Source organism: Pungitius pungitius, chromosome 8, assembly GCF_949316345.1.
Source record: "Pungitius pungitius chromosome 8, fPunPun2.1, whole genome shotgun sequence".
NCBI classification, from domain to species: Eukaryota; Metazoa; Chordata; class Actinopteri; order Perciformes; family Gasterosteidae; genus Pungitius; species Pungitius pungitius.
The window spans coordinates 1,994,756-2,014,300 of NC_084907.1; the positions used below are offsets into that span (position 1 = coordinate 1,994,756).

The window sequence follows — 19,545 nt, forward strand, 5'->3', positions numbered from 1 at the left end:
ACCTGTGGTGGCGTAGGGGTAGAGGAGGGGCGGCCGATAGGAGGCGTTGAATTCCTGCTCCCTGAACCCCCTGCCATGATCTCCTCTGTGATGTCCCTGCCGCCCTGATTGGGGTCACGGATACGGATCTGGGAGGACAATGGCACAAAAAAAGAAAAAACTCACTAAAGCGGACGAGTCCTGCGTCAGCCATGTCGTACGCATCCTTATCATCTGCAGCAATGTGCACCAACAAGACTTGACTGCATTAGTTTGTTCAAAACACTACTTTGTAAAAGACATTTAAACAAGAGAAAATGTATTGTTACTCTAAACACAAAGAGAACGTCCCGTCTTAAAGTTTACACTGAATGATGGGCCTTAAATCTCTGGAGCCTCGAGGGAAGACAGTTTTGTTTCCGAGATCAAAACGGCATTGCGAAACTCAGCTTTTGAGCCAATATGGAGAAGTCCAAAAAAGGTCATCAAACCAATAGAAATCCCTGTTTGGTAGAAAGCCCCGGAGAAACTGCTAGAAGGGGGAGGACGCGGTTATCTTCACTATAGCAGTAATCTTACACTGCAGAACACAGGATTAACTTGTCTGATGTGCGTCAAGAGGTGATTTTCTGTTATGAGAGTAACTTGAAAAAAGAAAAAAAAAAGACAACTGGAGGTTCGGAGCGTCAAATCTACTGGAAAACGCATCTAGGGGTCACCAGAACTACTAAGACACTCACTGTTTTCTTCTCGCGCTTGGCTGGTGGAGGTTGCTGTGGTGTAGGCACTATGATGGGGGGCGAGGGGGGATACACAGTGTGTCCTTGGTAGTAGGGCGGACCAGCTGTGGGGACGGGAGCAGGAACCGAGGGTGAGACAGGCGGGTGGTACCTGAGGGGATCTGGAGGGAGTTAATAAAATAAAACAAGTAGAAATCAGGAATTAGTTCAACATTGTTAAACACAAGGCTGATTAGACATTTTAAAATGTGACATAGTGTGACTTACGATATGGGGCAGGGTACTCCCCCGGACCTGGACCGGGATAGAAGGTGCCAGTCCCTGGAGGCTGTACAGAATACTGCTGAGGAGGCCCCACGTAGGGCGTACTGTGGCGATACTGCAAGCAGGGGGGGCGGAGAGACACACCGCTCAACACATCAGTTAACGTACAGACGTGATACATTTTGGAGATTTTGGATACGCCCCGTTTGTAAAATCTACGTTGAGCATTGTTATGACCTGTATTGCTAGAAGTAAAATACAAACAGAGGGTTATCTCTGTAGTCAGTCGCACAAGAATACAATACTTGCAGGTGCTCTACAACAGAACATTTATTTTTGCATAATCCTGCCTGAGACAAAAGGGAAATGCTAATGTTAATGCTACACAGAGAAATATATAAAAGGTGCTGGAACTGAGATAAGGACTGCGGTGGAACAAAAAGTGCCTGTAGTATATTAAAGGGTTTTTAAGAGTTCTATGGCTTGATACCCGTCTGGCTACAGCCAGCAGCTGGTTAGCCTAGCGCAAAGAATGAAAAGAGCTAGCTTGCTCATTGAAAAAAAAAAAAAAAGTAACATCTGCTTCCAGGCACTTCTGGAGCTCCCTGAACACATCACATCCAGGTTGTTAAATTGTACAATACCGTTTTTACAGAGTAATAACTTTCGGGAAAGACAGATAAGAAAGAAAGATACGAGGCAATTAACTGCTGCTTTATATTTAACAAAGAGTCATCAGAGTGATTGGCATCAATTGTCTTATCTAACTTCTGGCAAATCAAATGACTAATGCATTTCTCGTAATGTTGAACTACTCCTCTAATCAGTTCCGTCTAACCAGTACCTGCTGCAGCCAAAGCACATTGCAGATTATTGAATACTGAGACAAAGAAAGATCCAAACCGCTGGAGCAGAACGGGACGTCCAGATATTACGACAAAAGCGTGATCTAACGTTCAGAATCGCTGCGTGTGCCCCACCTGTGGGATGTAGTACTGTGCAGCCTGCGGGGAGGGGAAAGGCATGGGGGCCATGGCCATCATGATTGGTTGGTTGGTGGGGTAGACAGCCGCCGTGGGGGTCTGGGATCCGGGCCGTAGGGAGGGCGTGTTGGTGGGCATGGTGGGCCTCGCAGTCTGCATCTGAGTCCTCTGGAAAAACTGTGGGCCGCGTGGGAGAGAGACGCAGAGAAAAAAAAAAACAACAAACACATTGAGCAGCGGACTCATTTCCACACGCTGCCACGCTTTATCTAAAACACAAACAAGCTTTTCAGAGGTCTTCACATTTCACAGTGAGACAGACTCCAGTTTCTATCTGCAGCTTGGAAAAGAACTCCATCTTATATTGTAACTGGCAAACAATGTTAAGTTAATCCGATGAATGACATCTGCAAAGTGGGCAAGGAATCGTGAATAATTCCCCCGATAATCATCTTATCAATTAAACAGAAGCTCGAAAAGCATGAATAATTGATATCAAAATACAATTTGGGCAAAAGGAAGCCATGGCAAATTACCGTCAAAGTAGCGCAGAGTGAACCGTCTCAATTATTCTAAACATTCACAAAGGTCATTATGATTTATGGTTATTGTCATCACCATTATGATGATGATGGTATGAGGAAGCCATACAATGATTAAAGTTTCAAGTGACTCAATAGAGTCTGTTGCAACAACTTCTGTGTTTTTGTCCTCAAAGGACCTCTGCGGTATCTTGACCTACATTTCTTTTCTTTTTTTACACAGAGAAAACTTTAAAAACGTGGTGGGCCACATGTATGCGCTCATCAAAGATCTGCTTAAACAAAAGCAGATTACTCTGCACTTTTGTTTGTGATTAACTTGTTTTTCTTTGTATTACTATTCATGTCATTCACTCATTGCTGAATGCAGCGCTGTTTGGTTGATTTTTCCCTGAAACCTGGTGCAGTTTGCTAAACTCAAATTCAGAGTTTCTGCAATATGCCACAGCTGAACACACAGCGGTCGAGTTTCTCCCTGGGGGTCATCGGGGGAGAGGGAGGGGGGGGGATCGGAGAATAAGCGAAAAGGACATCACATCATCCTGCAGAAAAGCTAAAGGGGAATTGGGGATGTACATTTCTTAGATGTCCCCTTTTCTTGCCAGTCTTTCTAAACCGTAAATGAGCTTCACCAGACTCCACAGCTGCAAGAAAAAATAAAATGTCTTGAAGATGAATGGCTTCAAATACCTCGTTTTTTGAGACTTGGCCAACTTTGCAGTCACAGAATGTGACAAGCGCGCCTCTCTTTGTCAGACAGCAATACGGTCTTTTTCTCATGCGTCACACAGCGTAAAGAACTTTGAAAATGTCCTCAGAGAGACTGCGGCTACGATGGCCAAGTCTCAATCTGTTTAAAGTTTAATATTGGGAGGGGCTCTGTGTTTAGGCGGGGCGGAGAAAGACCACTACTAACAGCTGCGACTGACTTCCAAGGAACCACAGGGTTCAAGCTGGGACGACACGGTTACACTGTGCTCCGGTGAAAGAGAGCAGAGTAAACAATGCCGTAAAAACATCTTAAAATACCCTGGAGGGAAATCAAGTTCAGCATAAGAAAAAAAGCTTCAATGGCTTTTGATCAATAGCGCTGTGAGGGCTGTTCATTACTATCTACCCAACAACCGTCTTGGCAGGACAAAAAAAGAAGATGAGTTGACAGACTAAACAACTTCAAATCTGTCAACATGAAAATCCCTTTGTAATTTGAATCTTCATTGAAACAATGCTCTCCAGCAACATTGAACATCACCATAAGTACGCACAATGGGCGTCTAGAGAAAATATTAACACATTTCCAATGGGCAACAAACACAATAAAGAGACGCTTTCATTCTGCATGCTGAGTGGGAAAAAAACTGTGCAAGCTAATTAAAGATGAATAATGAATGGAGCTAAAACTACAACATCATGAAGGGAAAAGTGAAGTAATGATCCGCTACAGGATAAAAAGACTAGAGTAATGAGTGATGATGATACAAGACCTTTCTACTTTGCATTCAGTGCAGAGGAGATGAGAGGGTGCACAGGGTTAAAAGTTAGGAGGGATGGGATCATTCTGGAATGATCCTCATCATGCCATGCAGGTCTGCAGAGAGATATTTGTAACAGAGGTTAATGTTACCTGGATGGGCCTGAATCCTCCCTTGAGTATTGAAAGCAGGAAAGAGAGAAAAGCCAATGGGAGACCGTACTGGTGAGACTCAACACAACAACAAGCAGGCAATGATCCTCCCACACACATTAAAGGCACAAAACCACCCAATTATTTCCATCCACCTGACACCGCGACTCATCCCGAGCCACTTGGATCGAGGGATTGAACTTGAGCGATGGAAAGGACCTTCACAATGAGAGTTGGTTTATCTTTGAGAGGGTGCTAGAGTTTAAAAAGTTTGACATGAACAGTAGCACGGAAATCCACGGGCACATCCTCTCCCACTTTCCTTCCACGAAACGTCGTTTCCTTTGTCAAATTGTAGCCATACACTGAATCCACTATGGATGACATCCTTTATTTATGTGCAGAGCTCATTCTAAGCTCAATGCGCCGCCATCTCGGCAGACGCAGACCGACTCCCAAGTGATTCCAAAAACGGTGGAGTGAAGCGGTCCCAGCTAGTGACGCAAGATGGTACGCCCCTTCAAAGCAGCCCCGCCCCTTATTGTGTATAAATGTAAGCCTTAATATAATTGATATGGGTGTGTTGTATAAAACCCCACCCTTGTGTCGCTATCATGGAGGGGAATATTACCTACATAGAACACAGCCTCTTACTGTACCAGTAAGGGGGGGGGGGGGGGCTGTGTTGGCTGCCCCAAGTGGCCGTTTAAGGGAATGCAGTTTAGCCGCTTGAGACTAACAGAGCAAACATTTAAGGCTAAAAGAAATGATTTACACTCTGAACGATTCCGGCGATTAACGCTTCAGCTTTATTTCCTGATCTCTACGTAGCCTTTCTGTGAATTGAGTGTGTTTCAGGGGGACAATGGCTGTTTTCACTCCTTAGATATAAAAGGCTACTGTTCGGCTTCATCTGCTATCCAACCCCACTTCCGTGGTGGCACAAGAGATCCAAGCGCCGGTTTGTGACAGCCAGAGAATGCACTTGTATGCACGCATGCATGTACACACTAACGAGGGCAAACACATCCGACTTTGACACCGCACTATTAATAGTCCTGTCAGAATGTGTCCACACATAAGCATTGGGAAGGTGAGGATGTTGGACAACGGTTAAAGGGGGGGGGGGGGGGTGCAGCCGGGGTGTGAAGTACACATCAATCAGAAAAGTGGGCCGCCGCGAGAATCAACAAACAGAAACAAGATAAAAGGAAGTCCGAGGGGTTGGATGTCAGCACTCAGACACGTCGATGAATGTTAGCGTCCACACGCTAACACACAGACAGCCCTGTAAAAACCGCACCGTCTGCCAGACATGAACACATTAACATAACCTTCATAATCCAATGACAAAGTATCACCAGAGTGCAACCCACACGAGTGTCTCACACACAGACGCACACTCTGCTGGTTAACTGCGGTCCACTTTAGACACATTATGAAAGAATCGGCATCCTCAAGGAAAGCTTCAACCCCAAATGACCATTTGTATATTAATGCGTTACTCTGTCCTCGCATGCGCACGGTGAACAAAGAATACAAAAGCCGAGTACCACATTTGTTTGAACATATCTACATAAAAACATTCATTGACAAACACGCATGCAGTCCAACCAGGTTATTTGTTCACCTGCAGCCATTGGAGGAAGACAAAGATAACAGAGATGGATATACAAATGGTCGAATAAGGGAGAAATAGCAGAGATGTTTTTTTTTCCCATCTGCTCTAGATGAGAAATCTAGACCACACAATCCTCACTCAAACCATAATTGAACAGCCAATTTTTTTATTACACTAATTTTGACACTATCACTGTAGTATGTTGTAAAAACGGTGACTTTCCGTTAATTGACCAGTTGGTGAAAGCACCACCTGATATTCACCGGGTATCCTGTTTGAAGGAAGCCATCCTATAATGTAGCTTCTCTCCCACCTGCTCCTTTTGTTCCCTTCTACCATGAGCAACACACTATAGGTTCACCACACTGGTACAAAGTTCAGAAAGACATTTCCTCTTGGGTGAAATGTAATAAATATCAAGATTGTTATCTTATTAACTGCCTTAGAGTCCCTGAGACAAAGATATGAACTGTAAGGAGATTCCCAACCATTAGCATCCGGAGCAGAAACCGTGGAGGCCCAAAAGCTCCATGAACTCAAACCCCGATGAGGACTATTAAACACCAATTCAATTCCAGGAACTATAAAAAAAACTATAAAACTATAAAAAATAAATATGAATAGTGCAAGAACACGCCCATCTGGAAACTGCCCTGCGCACCTGGCTAGATATGTTGATTAAAGCACACTCAGCACCCCCCCCCCCATGACAATTAAAAAAAAGCTCTTCAACTCCATCCAGGACACTTGAAGGCTTTCAAAATCGAGGAGCTTTTTTTTTTTTTTTAAAGGAACAGCAGACGTCCCACGAACGGCCCTTTGAACAGCTTTGATGATGATGCAAGAGGGAGCAGGAGGGCTGATCAGCAGGGGTAAATTACCTGATGGTGGGTTGGTCGAGGGCCCGTGGCAAACTGGTTGGGGGAGGGAGGAGAGGTCCAGCAAGGAGGTTGAAGCAGTGATGGCAAAGCAGGCGGGGGGGGGGGGGGGGGGAGGAGGGGGAAAAGAGCATAAAAGAGACACGGAGAAAAAGATGAGGGCAGATGCTTGAAACAAAACAAAAAAAACACAGAGCAATAAAGCTCAGAGGACACTCTTCAAATAAGGGCTTTCTGCCTGCACTGAATGATTAGGTTATTATTTGTGTATAATACATCTCTGTTCTAAATGTTTTTTTTTTCATTTTTACGCTGTGAAGCATACTGCAGTGGGATGAAATGTATCTACAACCTGCAACTCTAAGCACACAGAAAAGGAGACGTATGCATGTGCATGCGCACAGCCCCAGAGGTCTGACAGCCTCAGTCTGCTAGTGGGGGCTGGATAGGAGCCAGGCAACATGAATAATGAATGCTTCCTGCAAGGTTTGTGTGTGGAGCGAATGCTGTCAATGTAAATTTAATATTTGGACATTTATTGCTCGGCTTGTTGTAGAGGGAGATTTCCCCCCAAAACGCTGATCTTTACACAGCTCCACTAAACCAACACTATGAGAGAGCAGCTTGATGTGACACACACATTCCTACAACCATACATCATTTAAACTAAGTAAGACGCAACTCACACAAGGAGCGACCTTTTATCATTTCCCGATACACCTAATTGCGGCCCACGCGCCACCATAAGGGGTCTAGAGCTTGGCGTTAAGGAGACATAGGGACCTCGTTAACGGGACGGACCAGATTGAGACACGTGTGACTTCATAACACCAGATCCCCCCCCCCCCCCCCCCATCACCGACAGTCACTGTGAACCACAAACTGTGGGGGCACTGGGAGGCAGGCGCAGTGCGAATGTACAACCAGAGGGACACTCACCGGGCGGCTTTGTGGCTGTGCATTCATTGGCTGTGTCTGGGGAGAATACACGAGCGGCGCGGAAGCAGCGTTTTGTCCGGGGTTGAATGGAGACTAAAAGGACAAGAGCAGGAAAGGGTTAATTACATACAAAACCAGGAACTGTGCAGAGATCAATCCTTTCATTTAGACCTCAACAGCACCAACGTTCCTTGGATGCTGCTGGGAGCAAATCTTTTCAACTGGGATTTGTGTGCCGACCAAAGATAACTGAAGGACTGAAAATCCTCTGTTGCTTCACTCCTCATCGAGTGCACAGTGGAGCTGGGTAGAGGTGGGTTTAAGTAGATCCTCCTGCCCTTCTCAAAGCTGCTGCTGCTGGTACGGCGGTGATAATTTAAGTCAGTGCTGACATAACGAGCAGAGACCAGAGCTTTGGGGTGGGGCAGTGGGTCGGTTGGATGTACTGGTAAACTGAAACAACTACATTCCTTCGAAAACATGCTCACGTACTCTCAAAAGCAGCAGAGTCACGCAGTCGACATGCCTGCACGATGGGAGATGACAGCAGCACCATTAACTCTTTAAATGGATTTGGAGGAATGGGGAATCTTTCTTCCCATCTGACCAGGCCACTGAGTATTATTTCATATAAACAAGGTGAATATATTGAGAAAGCATGCAGAAGCAAGGATAGTACAAACACATGGACACAGAGAGGACGCACTGATGAACTCACCCCTCCGCCTGCCTCCCAGCCCTTTGGGTAGCGATAAGGGGAAGCTGTGGGTAGTGATACCTGAGAGAGCGCTGGGGAGTGGGCATGGCCGGGTGGGGTGCCCGCCAAGTTAGGGTGTCCCTTTGAGAGGTCGTGAGCAGTGTATTGGGGGCCCGCATGCCTGGGTACCTGTAATCACGCAAAATGAGGTTAGACACAGAACGAGGCATCATGGCAGACTGACTCAGTCACACACAAGATGTTGCAGAGGAAGAACAGAAGAGGCAGAATTCCACAAGTCATTGGTCCCTTCCTCCTGCTGAGGAATGTAAATGAAGCCACCAGCTCAAGGATTAGCCGCAGTGAATGTGTGCAGAGGTGGAGACCTGCGCTACGGACGGGTGTTGAGGGCTGCAGAGGTTGGCTGAGACCGACTGTGGCCTCTCCCGCAGCCAGCTGGGCCTGACGCTGCTGCGCAGGAATGTCTGGGCCCCATGTGGCAAAACTGGGTCAAGTAATCAAGTTACAACCCCATTCATCTGCGCTAAATAGAGTGCATCTAATACAATAGATACAAGCGAGTCATGCTAAACAATCCTCGCCAATGTAGGCCAGCAAAAAGGCTGATGTTTGGCACAAGGCGTCTGAGCGGGAGGGGAGATTTGACTCAGCGTGTGGTGTCAGAATGGACCTCGGCCGCCGCAGCTGTGGGCTGGCACAACTGCAGGTGGTGCATGTTGCTGCAGCGAGCCTGACACACCAGCGAATGAGCCGGGATACTGCAGAGACAGGGCTGGGAAGCTGGTCAACCCACCTCTTTTCTCGCTCTTTTCTTCCCCCAATGCTACACACCCTGGTCGCGGGAGCTTTTACAGCTCCAGAAATAAAATCACATCATGGCACAATATTTCACATACACAACAGGCAATGTTCTGCAAAGCTCCTATAGTACCGATCCCCTTGGCTCCTCTCCATCTTCTATGTATGGCCCACTTCCCCGAGATGACCTGGGATAAAGCAACTAATCTAGCAGCTGTTGCCAGGGGAGGAGTTGCTCTGCTCCAGGGCGAGTGACTGATTCTGAGGACATACACTGTGATGGAATGGGGGAGGGGAGGCAAGCGGCTGTATAGGAGCTGTACATGAGCGGAAGGGGGAGGAGGAAAAAAAAAAAAAAAAAGCACCCGAGCCCTGCATCCACTGCAGAGAACAACCGTTTCACGCCATGGGCACGGTTTATTTCCACCAGTGTCATCATTGTTGCAGCCTAATGCCTTAAAAACAAACTTCCACAGCTAGAAAACCTCATAAAACCTGCAGTGCTTCCAGTACTGTTGTGTTACAATGGATTAAGAAGATTGCAGCTAAATAGCCCGTCTTCAAGCCTTCAAGTGGCTTTTCCTGTTTAATGTGCAGCGACCTTCTGCATCTCCAAAAATCACTGTATAACATTGCATTTGTGGTGGCAAAAAGTCAAAATTAGCAATGCAATTGTATACCACAAAGCTAAGAGTGAAAACCAAAAAGCATTATGGGGCTAACAAACGAACACAAGCCAATATGTTCCGCGACAGTGTTGGCTTTCTAGTCGGTGAGCTCAGTTCATTTTGCGTGGGAAAGAAAAAAAAAATCAATACAATGTGAAGTGAAGAGGGAAATCCATATTCCCATCTTTTAATTTCTGTACGGAACATTTAATAGCGGGATAGCCACTAATCAGTATCTTACAACGCCCTCAAACAAATCACTGCCATGCGGATAATTGCACATTTGGCTTATCGGAGGCGGCAGGAAGACGACCAAGCAAAGGACGGTGGGTCCGCGAGCAGAAGCGCTCAGCGTGGATGGTTGTATGGCACGATGCACACTTACAGATGGCGACTATCATACCCCTCAAAGAAAGAGGCGGGGGGGGGGGTTGCGTTTGTCTTCAGTAGGTGTGGCTGGTCACACTGACTAGACAATAAATGAAATATCAAGCTAAATTTGGGATGTTTTTTTTCCCTCCCTGGAGCCTCTAATGAATGTTGTGCGTATTGTCACGACACAAAGATCTGCTACAGGAAATGTTAATACACCCGAAAGGAGTCCACAAATGGCAAAAATCCCCTGGGGTGACAATGTTCCATAGGAGTCAGATTAAAGCGTTTTGTCTTAACAAGCATGCCTTCTTTGTGTAATAATAGATACAAATAACCAAAGCACATTCAAATGCAGGATCACGGTGCCTGTAAAAGCTTCTCAACGTCTTGCAGGGTTTTGTTTACATTTAGAGGAAATACATTGAGTTGCATGAATAAAAATAAAAAGAGGGTCGAGTCGTTGTACAGGCACCGGCATCTTGCATGCTGGCAAACCGCTGTGACATTAAAACTCACACATTCAGTCGCCAGTTTATCGGGTACACTTTAAAACGAATGCAATAAATCCTACCTTCATAAAGGTTACAATGTTCTTAGGAGGAAACTGGTGCGTTTCTCCTGCACTGAACTTCAGTTGTCCGCTCTGCCTCAAAAAAACGGCAATGTCTGTGGCACTCTGTGGTCAGGTGAAAAACAGCAAAAACAATCACCTCGCATGTTGATGGATTTCAGGAGGCACAAAGTCTGCACCACAGCATGATTACGATGGTTGTGATATTCTGGGAGAGCAGCTTCAAATATTTCGTCCACCATATTCGTATCCGAGGGTAGACTAAATATTAGATGCACCTCTCAGAAAGATGCAATGCAGTTCAACGGGTTAAATCAACAGTTTATACAAAAAGACTAAACATTGCAACCTTTAGGAAGGTGTTGCATAATCCTGCAGTTGTTTGAGCCAGGTCAGATGCACCTAATAATCTAGCAACTGTGTTTTATTTGTAATGGTACAGGTGCAGACAAAGTGTTTGCAAATTACATACAGTTGTGCTCATTTATAAATACTTGAGTGAGTGTGTGTGTGTGTTATCTGAAGTGTGTATTTGCTGTGCATACAGGTGAATGAGAGAGGGGCTGTGTGCAGTGACTCACGCTGTAGACTGCAGTGACTCCGGGTTGGGTCGGGAAGATCCGGTCGTCCAGTGTCTGCTGAACCCGCGGGATTCTGGAGAGAAGCGCGTTAAGGGAAAGTCGCTCCTTGCCGGGTAAGAGTCGCTCGCCCGGTAACAGCCCCGTCACGCTTTATGGATTCATGTGAGCGACGCCGTTATGCACGGCTGGACTGGGATTCGATTTGAAACGTTTATTGTGATGAAAGCACATATTGAGACATGGTGACAATTACGTCTACTTACTTGACAAAAAATAACTTAAATGTCAGAGAAAACCAGTTGCTCTTAAGTTCTTAATATTATGAAAATAGGTTTAATTTGTCAAGTATTTAAAGTTTTTTGCACACTATACCACATGAAGAGACTCAATGTGGTACGTGTGGAAGTTACTCGTTCGGCAAACCCACTGACATCCCCGATTACTTCATTCTACACTTCTATGTTTTCCTACGCTGGTTCAGATTCAAAGAGATTTCCTCCAGCCCTGTTGGTTCTGTAGTTTGATTTCAACCAGCAGGCCCAAAATGCCCCATCTCGGAGTGTACACTGTGTACCGTTACCATTTCCCTGAGTGCTAAAGGGAAAATCTGAAATGGATTTCTGGTCCACTTCGGGCAAAGGGACGACCAGAGCAGGAGATGAAGACAACGGCAAAGCAACAGTCAAAACTGAGAAAATACATTTGAAATTCATGGTCATTTCTCATGCTGTAAGGTAGACTAATAGGTAAAAAAAAAAAACTAACACTCTCGGCATAACTAAAGCGCCTGGCCCTCTTTGAACCGACAGAACTTTTGGGCTTCTGAGAATCCCAAGACGTCACTTAGATGTTGGAGGAGACAGGCGAGAGGAATGTGAGCGAGTGAAGCCCTGTGGTTAGTAACCTGCTCAGTCAGTTGTCTGTGGCGCACAGGATCACATGGTTTAAGGGAAACCAAACGTCTGGCTTGCTTTCCTTCCCCCGAGGGGGGGGGGGGGGAAGGGTTGGGGAAGAAGTATGTCGTCAATGTATTGTCAGATTGTGACGTACATCGAAAGTTTTGTTTAGAACGGCCACATTCGAAAGAAATTCACGGTGTTTATGATGAAAAGCACCACTAATAAAAACAATTTAAAAACAAGAGCGAGCACTGAGGGAGAAGTTTAAAGCCGAGTGGTGCGAATGTGGGAATGGGAGTGTTCTGACTTAGCGAACTGGCCCTTTAAGCCAGTTGACTCCCCTCTCGCCCGTGGGGGGGGGCCCTCGTCTCTCCTGGCCCCCTGCCAGCACCACCACCGGTGGCCAACAACGATAGGGAGATAAGGAGAGAAAGCAATCGTTTGTTAAGAGGGCTGAGACTCAAAAACGCAGCGGGAAGCATTATCTGCCCCCCCCCCCCCACCCCCTCTCCCCAACCCTCAACCACACATTGAGAATAATTGAAATTGGGAATAATCAGAGGCTCGGTTTCTTCACAAGTGACAGCGTAGGCGAGGAGGAGCACAGCAGTAGCGTGGCCGCGGGCAACAAGGTATTTACAACCTCGGGCAGGAGACAGCCAGGCGAACTTCACCTGTACCTGGCAAAGGTGATTGGGGTCATTGAGAGACGTTGGAGACAAATGATGTTTAAAAGGCGGTGTGCAGAATTCTGTCATCTCAGAAGGAGAACACATGTAGTCCCAGCAGAATGTTGTCACGACACAAAGTAGCAGAGGTGTGGACTCGAGTCATGTGACTTGGACTCGAGTCAGACTCGACTCATGAATTTGATGACTTGAGACTCGACTCGACAAAACGTACAAAGACTTGCAACTCGACTTGGACTTGAACACCGATGACTCGTGACTTGACTTGGACTCGAGCCTTTTGACTCGAGAAGACTTGCTACTTCCCATGAAAACTGTGGGAAAACATTTTCACACCACCGCGCCGCGCTGTTTATCTGCATCTGTCAAAAAAATGTGCGCCACCTGTATGCTGCCTGCACGACATCCAATCACTGCAGTCCATTTGACCGTATCAACGAGACAGCTCGTTCATGGTTACAAAAATCGGGATTTTTGAACCCGGATTCAGACTCCGATGGAAATCCCCGCCAACATTATGTCAACGTCCGTTTTAAAGTAGTGTAATGAGCTGAGTTAAAGTTATTAGTTAATCAGTTATGCAGATGTTGCATGTGTTCACGTTATGCTCTGTTACCAGCTGTAGTTACGCGAGACAACCCGAGTTTTGGGGGGCTGTGTATGCGGAAGTGTTCGTTCGGCGTGGTGACGGCCAACAGTGACCGAAGTTGAGTTGTTTTATATAAATAAATGCAGCGGAGTTGCAAGCCAGTCATCGCCTCCTTATTTACGCTGCAGCATTGGGGTGAGCGTTACAGTACTAACACAGTCACAGTCGATCCACCATTACCCTTCCCTTCGTAGTCTAGGTCTGTGAGGCAGCGCACCATCACCCAGGGTTCCCCGTCCCCACTATAATAAGATGACTTGAAATGACTCGAAAATAAAATGGTACGACTTGTGACTCGACTTGAGACTTGTTGGCTGTGACTTGTGACTCGACTTGGGACTTGCTTCGTCTTTGACTCGACTTGACTCGGGACTCGAGGGCAATGACTTGAGACTTGCTTGTGACTTGCATAACAGTGACTTGTTCCTACCTCTGCAAAGTAGTATGCGTACTGTTTAAACACTTTAAATGGAGTGTCATCTCACGGGGCATATTGAAAAAAGGCCATCAATTCTAAAGAAAACTAGATCCAGTCTTGCTCTCCCTCTGGATAACTATAGAAATGTCACTTTGATATCAACGGATGTCCAGCAGTGCTAGAAATGTGATGCATTTTTACCGCTTCCGTAAATTGTATTTACTGCCGTTGGTAAAAAAAAAAAAATACTCCAATATGAGGGGGTCCAGGTAGACGGATGGATGCAGAAAGCGGACACTTTTCAATCAAGCTCTTAAACATTTATTAGGCACATCCTTGTAAGGGGCTGAGCGCACTAATTAGATATCAGCCATGGTTTGATGTCCATTCATTTTCTGCTTGAGGGCAGAGGGCGAGCGCAATGTCGACTTTAAGACCTAAAACACGGACACTGCTCCAGGGAATAAGAGCGTCAGCGGGGCTGAGTAATTACCTGCGACACTAAATTAAGCCAATGGGGAGATTGACACTTGACCCTTACATCGACTGAAATGAAATTAAGTGTTTAGATGAGGGCGGGTTTCCCATCAAGCACCACAGCTATTCACACTAAAGGACACGATCACATAAAGCCTCATATTTCAAAACGGGATCTTACGTCCCACACACAGAAAAGGACACCGTGGTCCAAGACAAGTCATTTCTGCTGCTTCTTTGCACAGTGGCTTCAGCCCCTGTGCCGCCACTCTACAGTCACCCGTAAGCCTGATTTGGGGTTGGGGGCATTAGTGGCTTGACAGTAAAGCCACTAATGTGCTGATTCCGTGGGACAGGCAAAAGACGGGAGGAAATACAGCCTTACAAAATAGTTGGGGTGTGAATCAGACGCTGATACAGCCCAATAAAAACGTAATCTGCTGTTACTGATTAAATTAATGAATCACAGCAGTGTATTTAACAATTTCACCCGTGAATGTGCCAAGTGACAACGTTCAGGGAAAAGAGGCAGGAGAGGGTCAGCGTGAGGGGCAATCTCAGCAGTTAGCTGCTCAGTCTACAAATACCCCCTGAAATCAACATGTGCCATCTAATAAAAACACACAGTCGACTGACGGCTAACAAAATAGCCTTGTGTCACATGATACGGCACACATAAAGAAAAAAACCCTGCATGCTTCCTTTGAATGACACCAGTCGCCTGTGTACGGAAAGGCGCACGCACGCACGCACGCACACACACACACACACACACACACAGAAAACAGTATGAACACTGGCTGTTAGGGTGGTGGAATCAAAACTAACAACCCAAATCTTAAGCAGCAGTGGGTCTGCAGCAGGAGGCAGATGCAGAACACAATTACTGGAAAAACAACCATTTCAGGGATGGCTACAGTTGTATCGAATGTTCTTCCCCTACCAAGTGAATCCTCATTCAAGTTGCCAATTGCTGAAAGTCCTTTGATCATGAAAAATTTACTCCTAATATTGTAAACTACACGCTGCCCAGAAGTCTCCTGGTGTCAAATGGGGAACAACCATGGCGGATCCACGTTGTGTGAAACCACCCGAGAAACAATTAGTCTGGCAGAATGCAAGAGGACTTTTTGTCGTTGAATTGTGTCACACACCAGTGAGGACTCACAGGACCCGAATCACACTGGCCGAACATTTTTAAATTTGCTTGGAAACCCTGCAGCACTGAGCAGAAGCAGCAGCAGGTTTTATGTTATGTCTCTCTGTTTACTGTTCACAGTCCTCTACTTACTAACCTGTTTACACTGCACACAAGTAGCGTGTTCTAACTGCACTGTAGTTGATTTCCTGGAAGTGTTAGCACTGTATTGGCTAAAGATGTAGCACTACTTGCTGACATGTTGTGAACGCTCTTGACTCAACCGTACAGCATCGAGGTCTGGGTGAAAATGCTCTGCAAACACAGACCTCACTGTAAATTCTGAGTATCCAAAGAGCAGTCAAAATGCAATAAGTATAATCAGAAAATCCAACGTCTTCTGGTCGTGTCTGCAAAACAACACTTCATCTGCAATAATGTGGAAATGTCACTTGACAGTGAGCCGTAGGTCTTCCTCAGCAGACCACGCTCTCTCTGGAAAGAACAATCCTGCATGCTGGCTCATAACAACTCAGCAGTTTATTTATAACAACCCTCAGTTAGTGCGCTCATGAGAATATCTTCTGATGCGGGCGGCACACACCTGTCCTGAAACACAGCAGTACGGCGGCGGGAGGCAGAGCAGCCGGGTGCCTTACGCAGATCACAGCTTATGTTCGCACTTCGCTGTCAACTGCTCTCATCCTTTTGTCCAAACACTAACCTTGACGACAAAGAATCGAAGAATTGTGAGAGCGAGAGAGAGAGAGAAAGGGGGACAGATTCTTCAAAGAGAGAAGAAAGCACTGTACCATCAAAGCGGAGGGAGGGGGGGGTAAATGGGGAGAAACCCTCAGTTTTCTCAGCTGGGCCAGCAGCAAGGCGAGGTGAGCTGTTGGGGGAGGGAAGGACATGAGGGGGGGAAAGGGGGGGGGGGGGGGGGGGGTGTTGAGGCAGCCTGGGTGACCTGGGCCTTTGTTGGCAGATGGTGGGAAGCGCCACCTTGGCCTTTCGCTCTGAATGCTAAGCAGCAGTGCCATTGTATGACAAGTGCAGCAGCAGACGCATGTGCTGGGTGTTTCTCTGGCAACCGGGAAAAGAAACAACCCCCCCCCCCCCCCACCCCCCGTTCACATACACGCCTCGCCACCCTGCTTTTTTGGATCCCTGTGCATCTCAGGACTCCACAAACACACATGCCAACATTCTCCAAGAGTATTCCCATACATCAGGAGCATAACGCAGGTCTCCTGACCTCAGAGGGCTACAGAGAGCGAGAGGGGTCTGCTTTCATTACTGACATGGGAAACAAATTGCTTGCTTGGTAAACTCCTGGGACAAATGCCACGGGGAACTAAGAAACTTCTGGAAGCTCGCGGGACAAAGCAGGCAGGTCGGAAGGAACAATTCAGATTCTTTTTACTCTCACTTACTGTACAGACGGTGTCCAAATGCTAGAAAAATTATTATCTAGCATTAAATTATATGGTATATAATAGTTAAAAAAATTCAATAATATTCAATTAAATTCAAAAGTACAACAACCTACAAAACAAGCAGACGGTTGAAACAAAACTAATATGATTACCTTTGTAAAAGTAGTAAGGCTTATTGCACAACTGACACATTGGATTACATTTAATCAAGCTAGATAAGCCCAATGAACTGGAACGATGTCAGTCTATTGTCAAGTTTATTTGCTTCCAAATCCCGCATGGCTAAAGGTGGGGATTTAATATTATAAGCACCTAAAAGAGTATTGGATTATTTTGGAATAGAATTTGATTCTGTTAATGATATCATCACAAACCCCTGAATGGATTCTGTGCGATTGCAGTTAAAAGCCAGGCCAGCTGATGATTTCATAAGTTTTGCTTTGACAGAAACGAGAGTGGAAGTGACTTGTTAATTGTCACGTATGGCAGTCTGCCACGGATTTACCACTGCACCTTAAAACAGGGACACGGTTACTCCTTCATCAATAAATAGCCCCAACTACATGATGTTGAGTATATCACACAGAAAACATCAATCAATGTTGAAGCTAAGCGAGCAAAGTAAAAAAAGGCAACCAAAACAATTAACAGCTCTGATCATTAAAAAGAGACACATTTACCATTCTTAGTTATTGTTATGTATTCCCAGCTCTTAAAGAGGCCATCAATTGAGTAAATGGAGAGTGTGCACTTCTGTACTCAACCGGTAGCCACTTCACATTTAGAAGTTGGTTTAATACATTTCAAAAGCCCACAGAGTCAATCGAGGACATGGCACAACAAATAAAGAGACCATTATCTTCTTGCATTGCGTTTGCATCGCTCATCGAACTCACAAAGAGCGGATGAACACAACACACTGTAAGCAAAGGAGGGATTCATTTGGCCACTCGCCACAACCAGCTCCTCACTGTCCTCCACAGATGTCCCAAACACAGGGCTGCTGTGATCGTGGGTGGCAGGAAACCAGGTTGAGACTTAACACCCCAAAGTCAACCCACAACAGGAGCTGTCAGATCACAAAACACACATACACACACACACACATATCTCTCTGCCACTGGCAGGCAGGAGGCGTCAACCTGATCCCCTGCATCACAAAACGGGCACCGTGCTGTAAATAAAACAGGGGGTGACATAACCACGGTGACTCCACCTCAAGTAGAGTAACACAGATGCATCGCTGTGTTAAGGTGGATTTTGGGGGCGGTGACAGTTCAGTGTGGGAGAAGGTTTCTCCAGCTGATAGTGATTAACCAAACACGGCAAGTGGCAAGAAAATGTGTTGCTGCTGCTGATTCAAATACTCCTCACCGGCCCTGGCAATTATGAAAAGGCCTATCGGGGGGGGGGGGGCGGCAAAGCAAACACCTCTTCCAAAAGCTGTCAGGTGAAATGGAAAAGGTGGGTGCAATTGCCTCAAACCTGGCCGGTCGCAGGCCAACATAACCCCCCCCCCCCGGGGGGGGATCATCACCACGACACGTATAAAGGCGCGCAGACGTTGCGTTTACTGACTTGTGCACTTGCTAGCCATTGAAGCCCCCGTTAATTTAACGTTAGCTGGCCGGCACAGCAAACTACGATAGGCTAATGCACCTTGCTAGCCCACTACTGTGAATGAACAAAGCCGGTAACCGGTGTGGAATGCCCGATAGCTTGCCGTCGGTGGGGCTTTCCCCGCACAAAATAACCACACTTCATCTGTAATGCACCATTAGTAAATGACAGTCACGTTGAATTGCGAACGCGAAGTGAACTGCCGAAAAACCCAACTGACGTTTCCGTTAGCTTGGGCAACCGGCGTGATAAGCTAACGTTAGCATACTTAGCTAGCTAATTGTCCCCTCCCCTCCCAGCTCCCTCCAAACGAAACGACCCCCCTCCCCACCCCCTCTGTTACCTATCACTATTAAAACAACTGTGTGCGGTACGGTCTTACACGGGAGAGAAATGCATAACATCACAAACCATTTTCCATGTCGCCCATGGTCAAAGGATACTGAGGTGGCGGCACAGCGCCGGGCTGAGGAGCTGTTGGGGCTCCCGGCGGCAGAGACACGGAGGTCAGGGTAGCCCGCAGTTGGCTCGACGGAGAGGGGCCACTTCCAGGTCCGCTAACTGCGACAGCGGCGGGTTTGGGCACCACTTTCGGTGGCAAACTCATCGCAAAAAAACAAAAAAAAATCAACAAATAAAAACTATACCTTAATAAATACTGATACAAACAACGCCTAGCTTGGTGGCATGGAGCAAGCGTAGCAGATTCTTGAAGCAGGCCCCAAATCCCTTTAACGAAGCCGGGATAACGACGCTCGAATAGCAACACAAACGTCTTTTTTTCATGGAAAGTCGCTGTTCGGATCAGGGGTGCTATTCATGGTGGGAGGTTTAGCCTCCCTTGCCGTCCGGAACCTCAGCGGATCCGGCTCGGTTTCGTTTCTTTCGAAATAAATAATTCGCCGCGATCTTCAATCCCCTCCTGGCGATCTACCTTT

At 46.4% G+C, this 19,545-nt stretch overlaps 1 protein-coding gene across 6 annotated transcripts in view; it reads right to left on the reverse strand.

Annotated features, from left to right (window-relative positions):
- Nucleotides 1–19,413, reverse strand: part of eif4g3a (eukaryotic translation initiation factor 4 gamma, 3a) — a 35,160-nt gene extending 15,747 nt beyond the window's left edge. For 3 of the 6 annotated variants that reach the window (XM_062563917.1, XM_062563916.1, XM_037490965.2), the window contains exons 1-11: nt 19,051–19,413; nt 11,282–11,354; nt 10,701–10,805; nt 8,289–8,456; nt 7,571–7,663; nt 6,635–6,667; nt 4,133–4,153; nt 1,964–2,143; nt 987–1,098; nt 720–880; nt 3–128 (exon numbers count right to left, since the gene is read on the reverse strand). In XM_062563917.1, the coding sequence (XP_062419901.1) occupies nt 3–128; nt 720–880; nt 987–1,098; nt 1,964–2,143; nt 4,133–4,153; nt 6,635–6,667; nt 7,571–7,663; nt 8,289–8,456; nt 10,701–10,805; nt 11,282–11,354; nt 19,051–19,214 (1,236 nt within the window). In that variant the 5' untranslated portion in view covers nt 19,215–19,413. The remainder of the gene's footprint in view (nt 1–2; nt 129–719; nt 881–986; nt 1,099–1,963; nt 2,144–4,132; nt 4,154–6,634; nt 6,668–7,570; nt 7,664–8,288; nt 8,457–10,700; nt 10,806–11,281; nt 11,355–19,050) is intronic. The other 3 variants (XM_037490971.2, XM_062563915.1, XM_062563918.1) reach the window with 3 other exon arrangements.
- Nucleotides 19,414–19,545: the final 132 nt, after the last annotated feature.